General features: G+C 36.9%; 1 protein-coding gene across 2 annotated transcripts in view; it reads right to left on the bottom strand.

Moving 5' to 3' along the window:
* Positions 1-631: 631 nt before the first annotated feature.
* The window catches only part of LOC117607594 (opioid-binding protein/cell adhesion molecule), a 137,003-nt gene continuing 123,488 nt past the window's right edge, over positions 632-14,146 (bottom strand). For both annotated transcript variants that reach the window (XM_034331466.2, XM_034331467.2), the window contains one exon: positions 632-5,552. In XM_034331466.2, the coding sequence (XP_034187357.1) occupies positions 5,452-5,552 (101 nt within the window). In that variant the 3' untranslated portion in view covers positions 632-5,451. The remainder of the gene's footprint in view (positions 5,553-14,146) is intronic.

The following is a 14,146-nucleotide window of genomic DNA, read 5'->3' as shown; positions in this document are numbered from 1 at the left end:
TGGAGGTGTCTGTTGTGCGCAAAATATCAGATTGACGATTCCATTTATAATTATATATATTCCTTTAATTATTCGAGTATATCTAGAAAATGTGAAATTTGGAGAATTTAAAATTTTGAAAATCTATAATTCTGTAATTTTAAAAATTTTGAATTAAAAAATTGTAGCGTCAGTCCACATTTTTTTGGCTGGGGAAGGTGCAGATTTGTTACTGTAACATGTTAAAAAAGGAATGCAAGGTCAATTCGACAAAAAATGCAAGGTTAATTAGGTACTATGAATTTTATTGTATTTACCTTTTCGAAACTTACAAATAGTGAACAGCGAATACCGACATTAAATGGATTTCCTATATTTCTTTTTCTGTTTTCATTTCTCTTATCTCTCTCGAAATGGTATTCCCTTACAACAACGTTTGTCCCTTATTATTCGTATTAATGACCATTAATAGTACCGCTTATAGATGCTTATAGACATGACTTTTATTTTACTTTATCTTGGATATATTATATTACTATGGGTGATGAGTGATTAGCGATGAGCAAGTATATCGAGCTGAAAACTTTACATTAGACCTGCACAAAATTGCGCCTCCCAGGCAGAGGGGTGCCACTATTGTGTCTTATGCAAGATTTCCCCACGTTAAAAAAAAAAAAAGATATATTTTTATAATATTCTAGATTAAAATTAATAATTAAATTATTAATTGAATTTAGCAATAATTTAGATTAGTTAAAACAACGCGTGATTATTAGTTTGTCATTATCCAAAGGGGCAGCGGGTTGTGCAGGTCTATTTTACACGAACATTCTTCATTTTTTACATATACACTCGGGTCAACGATGTATCGCTCGAAAATCAAAATCGATAGATATCATAATTAAAAATTAATTAATTAGTAATTGATCACAGACGTTACACGAGAATTTACTTATCAACATGAATGCATATCTATCAATTTATTAATGAATTAAAAATTTAGAATGGAAAATTTTTAATAGGGCTGCCCAAAAGCTTGCAAATATAAAATTTCAAATATAAAAATAAAACAATTCATGTACGCATTAGTACACATAAACAATAAATATTTCAAAATTCATCTAATCACATTTGTCACAGCTTTAATTAACGGAAATTATTCAACTTGTTGATTTTCGATCGTCGAAACGAGTCGAGTATGACTTACTTTTTACTAAATTCAGATTACTTTGTTTTCCTTATGTTACGTTACTTAATTATAACTTACTTACTTTATTTATTTATTCTTTTATCAAACGCATTACACGGGTATTTCTTTATCCGTACTCGAATAACATCCATACAAACGAACGTAGTACACGGTCATGCATACGAAAACATTCTCACTCATAAATGGCGTAATTCAAAGACAGGCATCAGAAGAATTTTTGAAAATAAAGTAATGCATTGTGAGCCAAACTAACCACGATAGCAATTTTACATGTCACCTAGAGCTTATTATTTTATGATGCCTATCTCTGTTACAGACGATGGATATTATAGAACACGTCGTACAAATCTTGTCGTTTGCTTGTTCGATCGAATGACAATTAAGGATCCGAAGACGACGACAAAAGGAGGGTCTTTATGTGCTTGAACAAATCAATGAAAGGATCTCATGTTTGATGCATTAGAAAATTCTTTCCCGTTTATTTTGATCGTTGAAACGTGCTTCTTGTAGACGCGAGTTTCATTAAAGAACGAAATGGTGTGAAAATATTTCCAAAGCTACCATCGTTCCAACGGACACAATCGGTAAAACAAACACAATCATCCGAGGCGCAGTAAATGTTCAGGCAAACATGGAAAAGCAATCGGATGTTCGATTTTAGCTTCCCAGGGATTAGTACCTAGTCGGTAGTTATGAATCACATAGTTTGTGTTTCTGCAGCCGTAAAACTCAGCAACTTTTATTATAGTGAAACGTCAATTTTGGTTTAGATTTAGGATTAAATCTTTTCTTTTGATGCACAAAATTGTAATTAAAAATCAGTCACTTAGAACCAAAAGAATGCAAATGAGTTTTTACAAAATTTTTGAATTAAGAACAGAAATGGTTAAATGAAACTAAAAAAAAGGAATTGAATTATTTAAAAACAATATGCTATTTTAAAGCAAATTGATATGACCTTTTTTTCTAAATAATTTATTAAATCTATTTACAATATTAAATTGAAAAAGCTTGTCGTCCACGCACTTTTCAAACCACTTCTCTGTTTCAGCCTCTTATGGACGTTTCTTATCGTGGAAGCTCAGCTATCGAGTGTTTACTATTAATTCGCAAATGTAACTTTTTTCAAATTCCAGTAGTCGACAACATTTCGCTCTTCGAGAAATAGAAATTGATAGTAAGTAAGTAAGTAAGTAAGTAAGAGGAGAGAAAGGACAACTTTTTAAAATATAAACAACTTTGGTATTAAATCAAATATGTCACTTGAAGTACCAAAGAAATAGAGTATTGCATTATTAAATTATACTAATTGCATTGAAAAATAAAACTTACAGCCGCTGCAAATTTTTCTTTGAAAAACATAGAGAATTTGAGTTTCTGAAAAGCTGGGTATTTGACGATTTTCGAAATGCTTCTACACGGTCCAGCTGATAATCAAATTTATCACGGGCATTGATTACACGTATATGCGGTTTTTGTGCACCGGTACACGGGAATTCGACTTGCTGAAATATTTTGCACCTGCCCGTGTGCAATAATGCCTCAGCTAAATTATCGTGTTATACAAGCTGGCTACCCAGCAGCCAGGAACATCTGATTTACACTCAACTATCTCTACGTTATCGTCACGACCCGTTTAACCGTTCCGAGTCGAATCTATCGTCGATTTCCATTTCGTGATCGATTCTTACCCGTGTCACGCTCGATTCCGTCTGCGATTGTGCGTTTTCAAGTGAAGATCTCTTAGTCAAAAAGAACAGTACAAATAGAGAAACGAGCAGGGAAATGAAACGAAAGCGCGATTTCCAACTCCCTCGTTGCATTTTTGATACTTTTTTTTTCCCCCTAGAAAAACAGATTACGCGTGTGGGGAGAATAGGGGACGCGAAACGAGAAATGAAAATTGCTATGACGTTTTAGTAGCAGCGTTCTTTTTTTCTCTCGTTTATTTTCTTTTCGCTATTCGTGTTTCGTTTGGATGATTGAAAATCCGAACGGGCGTGTGCTCGGCAAACAAAAAGGAACGCGATATGTAATTTCAAAAACGGGCTTGTAATTATTCAACAGAAATGGCCCTTTGTTGTTTCGATTTCATCGTTCGCGTGGATCGTTTCTGGGCGGACAACGGCTTATGGGGATAAGAGAACACCATAAAAAATGAAATGTTTCTTTTTATAGGTGAATATTTCTATCCTTTATAAAATGCTTTATATTTAGCCATTTTAAGCTAATTGCAAGAATATTAACGAAGGATCTCCATAGTCATTTCCATTAAAATTTAAATTCAAATTTTATACATATCTCTCTCTCTCTCTTCTCTCTGTCACAGTTACTACACTTGTTACAACGGAAGAGTCATTTAACTTTTATCTAATGAAATCGCGTTAGGCATTTCACGTATCCTCTAACGGTAGACTTGTTCCTTTCGAAGGAAAATAAAATACAAAGCGACGCAGGGTCGGCCAAAGGAAATAAAAGAATTTTCCCGACGGATAATTAGAAACCCAAACAACGTCAAACACGGGGCTGGTCGTGAAAAGTTGAAGCGTCGAATAATGGTCGGGCAGGACCGGTCGAAATTATTACTCGACACGTATAAAGCAGTAAGCGAGTTTCTACAACGCCGGGAGCACTCAGCCACGCAGACAATGACCGCTCATAAAATCTCGAAATCACTTCCTGCCAACCCCCTCCCCCACCATCGCCCTTCACTGTTTATCGTATACAGCAGTATGCAAATTTGCATTCCCTTCCCTTCGCCGCTACAAATTTAAACACTTTGATTACCAGACCGTTGGGAGGACAATGATTTTTGCATCGGTCACCGGGCCTGGCTACGACTGGCCAAACGTGCTTGTATAAACGCCGGATACACGGCCGATCGATCCTGTTCAATCCACATCCGCCCACCCTATGACGTACCAATCGCGTGTGCTAATCGCTTTTTCAACCCCAGCCTCGATGAATTTCAGTTTTCATCCCTTTCCTACCTTCATCCGTGTGGCCTACCCCACTGGTGAAAGATAACACGGTTCTACCCACCTGTCCACCTAATCTGACTTACGATGATGAATTTTCACGACCATCACGAAGCTACGGGGCTGGCTTTCCATAGTTTATACATAGTAGTTTGTAGTTTGATCGCCCCACCACCCGCTAAGTTTTCATTTAGGAACTGCTTTTCATTGACACGTTCATTGTTACGAAGGAGTACCGAATCGGTACTTAATGTCCTATTAATTTTGAATCAATAAATTTTTATCATCGGTCATCGAAGATGATTTCTTAATATAATTTCATGATATAAGACTTATGGTACATCAAATTCATATTTAAAGTTTGACGAATACTATTGAAAAATAAGAAAAAATATTTTCATCTTCATCGATCAAAAATAAGAGGAAAGAATCATGAGTTTTTACTCAGACATCAATTGATATGTTAATATGCTCGAACAAAAAATCACGGTGACGCTCATTCGATCCTTCCCGCCTCGATCTTACTTATCAACAAATATCAATAAATAATTCATGTCCCTCCTTCTGTTTCGTGTTTACCATCGAGCAGTCAGGAATCGAGGATGTTTCTGGAAAAGAACATTTATAGATCTATGGGCCCTATCTCAGTAAATCGTCTTCAACTAACTGTCATATATATCTATATATACTTCATGGGAATAACAACATTAACAATTCAAACGTAGCAATATATTAGAAAAACTAAAACTAAGATCACTAACACGATTCACTGAATTCGTCATTTTTCGCTTATGTCCCTTTCCTCAGAAACGTCCTCGACGATTTCTAAAAACTGATGTGTGTACAATGTTGTAACACGATGAAAGCGGAAGTTCCGAGCGGTACGTTTAAAAGTGACCAATGAAAATTGATCTTGATCGACGAGAAACTTCGTTGTCCGTCTCGAGAGAATTTTTCCGTATACTTCGATGTTTTCAATGAAAAAGGGAAGCTTCTTCGTCGAACACAATGATTTCGTAGAAGCATACGTACCGTTTCGTTCGTGTTCAGAACGTTTCCGTGTATGGTCGAGAGAAAATGTTTCTGTTTGTTCGTCTGGTTCGGTACAAATGTTTGATACCGAGCACAAAAGTGCGTTCGGTCGTTGAAATGCTCGCCACCGGGGGGATATGGGCCCGAAAGCTGATCGTTTCCTTCAGTTTTCTCGGTATGTATTCTTCGTTAACGAGGAAACTTTTAGCACCATTCGAATTGCAGGCCCGTGGAATGATCGGGTCATCACGGTCACCTCAGAAACGATGATAATAGTGTTAAGAGAACGACGATGAGCAAGGCTGCTCTTTGATTTGATACTCCGCCGTGTTGCATGGCAGCTGGATTCTCGCCTGAAACAGAAAATATACGATTTGTTAAATAAAGAAAATTTAAACGTATTGTAGGATAATTGATCATTTCAAAGCGTTAATAATAATTTGGTCAGTCCCACTATAATTAAATTATAGTAATGTTTTGAAACTCTGTAATTCGTAATTTATTCCAACTACCGTTATTTTACTTCATTTTCGTGTAAAAACAACATTTCCCACCGTATTTTAATGTCTCTCACAAATTCAAGATAGTGCCTAGTAATTTCAGCTTGCAATTTCGTATCTTGTTTATCCACGTTTCCTGAATCATGAATTATTCCGGGAAACAAACAAGAACAGAGGAAGAAAAATATGCTTATCAACGATACGCATTCGTTTACATGACACAATCAAAATTTTATGAAATTTCAAAAAATTACAAATCTACGTGAAATCGTTAAATTTTCGAAATATTGATGAACCTGGTTTCAAATTACTCTGCATAAAAAGATGAAAAATTTCTAAATTTTCCTATCGATTAAAACCATATATAATTGCAGTTTTAGATTTCCTGTAGAAAATAAAAACAGACATGCCTATGCTTTAATTAAAATTCACCATTCAAGAGCAGTGCTTAATTGATTTTAAGAAAATGAATAAATCAAATATTGAAGTAAATGAATATTTTCAATACGGGACATTTTAACCGTTTTTATTCCACTTCAAACGGAAATAAGGAACCACGGTTAAGAGGGTGGTGCAGGGATCAGTAATTAAGGAAATGATAGGGGGAAAAAAGAGGAAGAAACGGAATGAAAGGAAGAGAGAAATATCGTGAAACCCAGATTTGGGCCGGATTAATGTACGATTCTTGATTTTTTACTAATCCGTAATCTTCCTTCGCCAGCTTAAGTACTCTTAATTCGATTTTACTCTGGTAATTATATGTAAGCCGACACGATTGAAATTAACATTGAATATTCAGGTGAATTTTCAGGATTTTACTTTTTGTAAGTAAAAGTAGCACTTGTTTTTCCGTATGACGACTAAGGTGAGCAAGCAATCGGTGTTTGCACTTTTTTTATAATCCGAATGTATCGAAAGTGGCACGGTTGATAAGAGGACGGGCCATTTTTCACAGGTGACTCGATTAAAAAGTAACCGTAAACAAGTACGTGCCGTTTTCAAGATTCAATTATACAGCTCTTGGAAAAATTTACAACCCTATTTACAAGAGACTCCGGTAAGCCGATTCTCGCAATTAGTTTCGGATCTTCGCTTCGTTAATTGGATCTCTTGAACTTGCGTCGATGGAACACGGCGACGCGACGGCATCGTTCATCCGGAAAGGAAACGAACCTATTTTCCTAACTGCCATAGTGTAGAATCGATTCGAAGTTGATCGTCTCCCCTGAACGAAAGTTTCTTATGAAATCAGATTCATTTATTATAAAAGGAAAAGATCCCGATGACGACGTCGCGGTTCGAACAGCAGTTAATTGGAACAAAAACTTACTAGAGTCGATGAGATACTGAGCGAGGTGATAACATTGGAAAATAGAATCGAATTCAGACCGATCGTCGGTGAAATGATCTGTTAGAATTTTATATTGGTAAACGTTTGTTGCGTTTTCATCAACCTTTCAGCAATAAAATTTGAGTGGTCGAGTAGTTGAGTAGTAAAATACGTGAAAAATTCGCAAATTTAATTGCCGCCATAAGCACGCTTATTAATGCTTATTAATATCTATATTTTATATAATTTTTATAAAAATTAATATGAAAAATGTTACTGAATACGCCAGTTAAAAACATGCTAACAAATTGCTAACAGAATGGTGTTTTACAAGTTTGCCGCGCAAAATATAAATCAATTAAGGCATTTCATCGGACTTGTTATACCGGAGTGAAAGTTTTCAAGGAAGGATTTAAAGCTCGATACTTGAAAGCTGCGAGGCAATTTGCGAGTTTTACGCTGCTGTAAAACATTGACGAATAAATAATTTTAATATGCCATTCAATATTGCACTTTTTAAACGTACTTAAGATACACTTCTACAACTATTTACATTTTCAACAAGATCTTAATAATACACGATAAAATCAGAATAATGGTACTTTACTATACTCGTACATAGTAGTATTCGAAACTTGTCGACACGAATAAATCGAAACATTTTAGACGATGACGTTTAAAAATGATCAAAATCAATGATGCCATCTCCCTCCCAAATAATTACTTTTAATTTCATTAATGATACAATTGCTATAGTCTCGCCATTAGACATTTTTACGAGTCACTACTGCTCGGTACTGTACAGCAGTTAACGCCATGGCTCAGCGGAAAGAACGAAAAAAAGAACACCGCAGAAGAGGGTGTCTCGTTAAGCCAAGGCAGAAGGGAAGTTTCGTAACGATTTATAATAAACGCAGTTAAAACATCGAGGACGAAACGGAAGGCAGGTCCGCGACGAGGACGGAATGTATATTTCATGAAGTGCAGTCACAGCACTCGTGGCAAGCCCGGAAGTGGCACTTGAACTTGTTGAGCCGTCGGAGCACCTTGTCACGGCCGGAAAATAATTTGCACAGTCAATATTACAAATTGCCGCGAATTAAATTCACCTGAGCTTGCTGGGACAGCGAGCGACCGTTAATAAAAGACGACAATGTTCGCGTGATGAACAAACTCGCCGAAACTATCGCGTTGTTTCATACGCGAGGCAATTTTATTTGCAACATCAACGCGGAAACTCCCATAGGATCTCGGTGCAATTAAAATTCAAGCCGCGTCCTCGTTGCTGCTTGCTTTCCTTTTCTTCCTTTTTCTTCGTTGCGTATCTAGCTTGACGGAAACTGCTGGAAATCTTCAAGTTAATGCGAAAATAATGAACCATAATTGGTTGTTCCTTTTGTTTTAAGGTACACTAGTATTCATGAGTCAGTGAATTATTTGAGCATGCAAAGAGAAATGATGTCTTTTCAGTATTGTGTTTTAAGTAACAGCTGTGTTAACAGGAAACTGCTGTTTTCTTATGAAAAATATTATAAATGAATTCTTGGGATTACTTAGGGTTTCTTAAATTTCTTTGGAGTCCAAGATCTCGTCAGACTCTAATGTTTTAATATTCTAATAAAAACCAAGTAATTATCAGTATTTGCAATCAATACAAATCACGAGTAAAAGTACTCTGATACATCGAAAAGGGAAGAAAGAAGCTAGCAGAAGAAATAGAGAGGGGACATTCTAGTTTTAGGAGAGCTTGCGGGTACGGGTTATTAATGGGTCGGGCGTGACATCCCACGAAATAACCTGGCTAACCTCGCCAAGGTAGTATCGTATTCCATAGACTCAGTCGCCTGTCTCCGCGTAGGCGTTAACTGGGCCAAGAACTGCTCATTTTCAAGAACGAGACTTCGTGTTTTAACCTTTTCGCCTTTTTTTTTCTTCTTTGACCACTTACGTCCACCTCGTTTTCTTCTCAACGTTCGTTAAGGTTCTTGCTTCCATTTTTCCGTCGACCGGAGAAGCTTTTCTCTCTCTTTTAGTCTCTAGACAATTATCCTTTACGGGGTCTGGCGGATTCTGTGTTTTGACGGTGGAACTCGAGCATGGATTGCGCTACGATCCACCTTCTTCCACGTTTTTACGACTTCTTTTGTTATGTGCAAACTGAACGGAAAGGAGAATCGCGGAAATTTCGAGGGTAATTCTTGCTGAATAGTCCTCCAAGTGGAGGTTCTTCAAGGAGAATCTTTTCTTTTTTTTTTAATTTAGGTTCGAGCAGATTTAGGCAGATGTTATCCGTAAATTTATTCTTAAATGTCAGATGGTGGATGGTAGGTCAATCGTCACCCACACCTACGAAATTTATACAAGGGTGCTTCGATTGAAAGCATGTTTTACCATACGAAACTTACATCTCAAATAATTCACTGTATAATATTTGTTTATTCGTAAAATGAAAATGAAATGAAACTGAAATGAAAGTTAAATTATTATTGTCTCAGTGATCCCTCGTACGAGGGTAAATATCAAATTTTAATTTCTAACATGACGATTGTAGACCATAAATGAAATATTTTCTGCAATTTAAGAGAATAAAGAGAACGTAAATAAGAGCTTTTATTATAAATATGCAAATGTTGAATGGTAAAAAGAATTAAAAAGAAGAAGCTTTTTAAATGAAATGCATTGTTAAATACAGCTTTCGACAAACCACACAAATCTTATTATTAAACACAACGTCGTTTTTACTTTCAAACCGCATTCTATACTTAATTACCCACTTTTATGTTCATTCCTTTCAACCAATAGATTCCACTTACTTTTTAATTAATTGTAAATTGTACATTTATTCTTAATTAAAATTCAAATATAGTTTATACAATTTTGATGAGTATTAATGTAAATAAACATGATCAACCGTTTAACCGAACAAATTTTCCAACATTTTCGTTTAAATGAAAGATTCATCTTCAAAGAATATTTATACATCACGAAATTTCCTACAAGACGATTAAAACTCGGAATAATAACAGTGAAACAATTCGTTACAAGGTCCTCCCAAGTGACAAGGTAAATTCATTTGTAAAACGTGTCCTCGCGACCCCTTTGCGGTCAAATTACCCTGTTTAAACCCTTAAAGCGTGGCTGGTTCGAATTAGTTTAGGAAACGACGGGGCCATCGACAACTTCTACCCGCGGTCACGATAATTCTGTGAAAAGTTTTCAGCAATTCAGGGACGGTAGAAGGAGATAAGAAGAGGGAAAGAGGAGGGGACAGAGAAGGAAGTCGAAGAGCAGACAGGAAGATTCGAGGGAGCACTGTTGCTAGATAGTGTCGAGTAATGTGCTTTGTCTTCAACGAGGGTCACATTTAATTAATAACCACGATGTATCTCGAGAGTAATGTATATTAATTAGAAAAAAGGAAGGAGATGATTCTCTATTCTGCTCAGAGGAAGTTAAAGTAATTATTATCTGCCTTTCCTTTTTTTTTCTTGAGCCAATAAAATTATTAATTCATTACCAGGCTCATTAATTATATATATATTTCACTTAGAATAATAGTGGGGTATCTGTCATTAATAATTTTTTCGAGAAAAGGAAGATTTTATAAAATGTTTTTGGATCCTAACGTAATGTATTAATATTTATTTTATACGAAGAATATAATTATTTTACGTATCAAAGTTAATAATTAAATGCAGAACAACCCAACAATATTGGTTCAATCCTACTTTAGAGTTATGCTTCTTCTACCAGCAACCTTTTCATCCCTAACTCCTTGATTCTGTTCACGGTGCGTGCACTACGGCAACGCCAACAACGACGACGACGACGACGACGACGACGACGACGACGACGACGACGACGACGACGACGATGGCAACGAGAAGCGTGAGGAGTTTGCAAAGCTCTTCTCTTCGCGAGACATAGTTAACGGAAGCGGCGTACGCGGTCATGTATAATAGATAGAAGGAATCCTCGAGAGGGTGCTTGGCAGCTCATTTCGCATACGGCTTTTTTAGTGACCTCGACGTACCTCGGCGCAAACTACCACTGTCGGTGGAAAACGTTCGACGTTTTGAACGTCGAGTGTGTCGCGAGAAACAAACTGCGCTCTTGGCGTTCATTTTCCTCTCCAGAGAATTAACCGGCTTGATGGGCTAGGGGAATAACCGTGTACCCACAGAATGATGCGCTTCACGATAAAACACAGAGGGAATTCTTGAACCCTTTAGGGACCGGGATTTGACTTATTTACATGTATCAAAGTGGACTTTAATTAGGTATAGTAAATGATCCTGTTAACAGCTCCTGTTGAAGCTAAAGGTTTTAATATTTTAAAAAGCAAAATAATGAGATCTTATTTTTAATGAAAAATTGCAATATCTAATATTTTCTTATGCGAAAATCAAACCTCTATCAGAAATTTAATTAGTCGTAAACTGAAGGTTCTCAAAAAGTCTTTATATCTATTTTAAACGTACTGCATACCTGAATTCCTTTTAGTAAGAATTATACTTTCAAATCCTTATAATAAATTACCAGAAGAAAATTACATCCGCCATTTTCCGCGTTAACCTCAAACGTGTCTCTATGGAACAACAACGGGAGGGAAAATTTTCCAAGAAATTAAATCCCAGGCGTTCTAACGACAGTCCCTCGTATCTGTAGTCATCTCGCGTGCAAGCTGGCTTTCGATAAAGCGTCGAAAATGCGAGGGTTTCATGGAAATTCAGCTTGAAAATGCCCGGACGATTTTGGCCAATGGAGAGGAGCACACACCCCTGATCGTAATTCGGATTCTAGGGTCGCGGCTATTTTCACACGAAGAAACCGGTTGACCATCGTCGATGGACACACGTACGACGCGGAGGAACATTTGACGAAGCGTGCTGGTCGCACGCGAGCCAGAGAAATTTTCCGTGCCGGCAACCAAACTGATTTCGAATGCCACCCACGATCCACCGACTACTTGTCAAGCAAATTCGCATTACTTCTCGAATTATGGTTTCCCTTGTAGTTACCTGCATACAACACCGGTGGTAATAACTCTTCGGTTCGCGTCGTCTCGCATACTCATCGCGCGTACTCGTACGGAACGCGAGAGAAGTCGAGCTGAACCGATAAAACGGAAACGGACGTGATCTTGAACGAGCATCGTTCGCCCTCGAACACAGCTCTTCGCATTTTCTACGAACAAGCGTTTCGGACTGAAGAAGATTAGATGGATTCGTTCGAATTTCGCACCCAGAGTGATGGCCCATTTCGATCCAGTAAATTTTGCTTATTATTTGAAGTATTATTCTGTAATTACGATCGTATACACAGGTCTAGAAACTCCTTTGATGGATTGATTTCCTTATTCGAAACAAGTGTACCTACTGTGCAATTTATATTCATTTTCCCCAATAGCGTATCCATGTATTTGCATGAATCTTTCTAATTGCTTTCCAATATTAAATTCACCGTTTAAATTGATTTCGTCAGATCGAAATGAAATTCCGTATCGCGGGAAAAGGTTGTATTATTCGCGTGATTCCCGTAGAAAATCAGAAATCGCGTGGTTGCGGATACGATCGAAATGCCGCGTCGAGAATCATGGTAATCCGTGGTAAATAATGCACGACGCTTCCGCCGCGGGACTTTCGATACTTCCGTTGCTGGAAGCCGCGAAAAGCCTTTGTGGAAAGTAGTTGAAACCCTCGGTGAAACTTGAAAAGCCTCTTCTATCCTTGGATCTTGCGTTTAGCGGTACGTATTGACGGAGCTGTAATCCTCATCGATTCGACTTACATGCGATTTTCCTTCGAATACAAAAGTTACCAAGGGCTTACGTTGTTCCATGAATCGAGGACGAAGAAAGATCGAAGAATTCGAAATAGGGCTACTCGATGCTGTAAGATAACTCTTTTCATTTTCATGCGCTTTCTTTCAATTCTCTCAGCAGCTCCAAACAATACGAAATTCTATAGGTTCACAGTTTTGTCTATAATTTTAGAATCTTTACGATGTTCTTTGAAACTATGCAATTTTTGGATGAGAATTATAAACCAAGGAAAAAATTGTATAAAATATGAAAAATTACAACTTTTGGAAAAACTGATTCAAAGCAAAGAAAAAACAAAACAGGGCAGTCTAGAAAGTTTCAAATTTTCAAAAGTTATATCTACAAGAAAGTTGCCAACTGTTTTAATATTTTCTATCGCTACTGTACACGTGAAATAAAAACCGAGATGTACAAGAGAGATACAACGAAGAAAAAGAATTAGAGAATAAAATGGAACATCCAAAAAAGAGCAAACAATATCTACTTACACACAGTGTCGCACAAAGTAACAAAGCACATCGATCATATGACCGAATTACGTCCCATGGAATAAGAATCCTTAGAAATAAGATGAAGGAGTTCTTTTTGATGCATTAATATTACAGATTCTCGCAATTATATACCAATCCAACGTCTACAACCTTATTTCTATTTGAGTTGAATAAAAAAGCAATTTTCCGACTTCTCACTGATATGGTTTTTGTATGGTTCGAACGGTTTAAATTATTCGTATTTATAAAATTTGTCGTAAATTGTTTTCTTCGATTGCCAAACTTTCTACACTCAGATAAGATTCTTGTAAATTGTTTTCTTCGATTGCCAAACTTTCTAGACTTAGATAAGATTCTTTTTGTATCGGCAAGTTTGAAATTTATTCTCTCGTTGGTTGGTTTGCCATGACCTCGTCAACCGTCCTTCCGGTTTCCGATCCTCCGGGCTAACCGCACTGTTTCGCATCCAGCTGACCTCTCTTTAGTGTTCTTGCATAGCGTATTCACGGTAAAGTTCTGACAAAGACATCCAAAGTCCAACCATTTTTCCCCTCTTTCGACTTTGCTCCTATTCCAACGATTTTCTCAGCCGATTTCCTCTTTCCTTTCCACATCTCATCGTGATTTCACCTTCAGATACATTCTTTTCGCCTTTGAATTGCTCCTTTCTGCCGCGCGGAACTCGGAATACTTTGTATCTCTTTTTTATCGATACCGCTTTGTATTCTATTTTTATACTTTTTACTAAACTTGCTCTTGTTTCTCGATATATCACAGGTGATTAATCCACGGATACAAAAAG

Source organism: Osmia lignaria, chromosome 6 (genome assembly GCF_051020975.1).
Source record: "Osmia lignaria lignaria isolate PbOS001 chromosome 6, iyOsmLign1, whole genome shotgun sequence".
Lineage (NCBI taxonomy): Eukaryota > Metazoa > Arthropoda > Insecta > Hymenoptera > Megachilidae > Osmia > Osmia lignaria.
The sequence above is the reverse complement of the archived record's forward strand: the minus strand, read 5'-3'. Positions and strand labels throughout refer to the sequence as shown.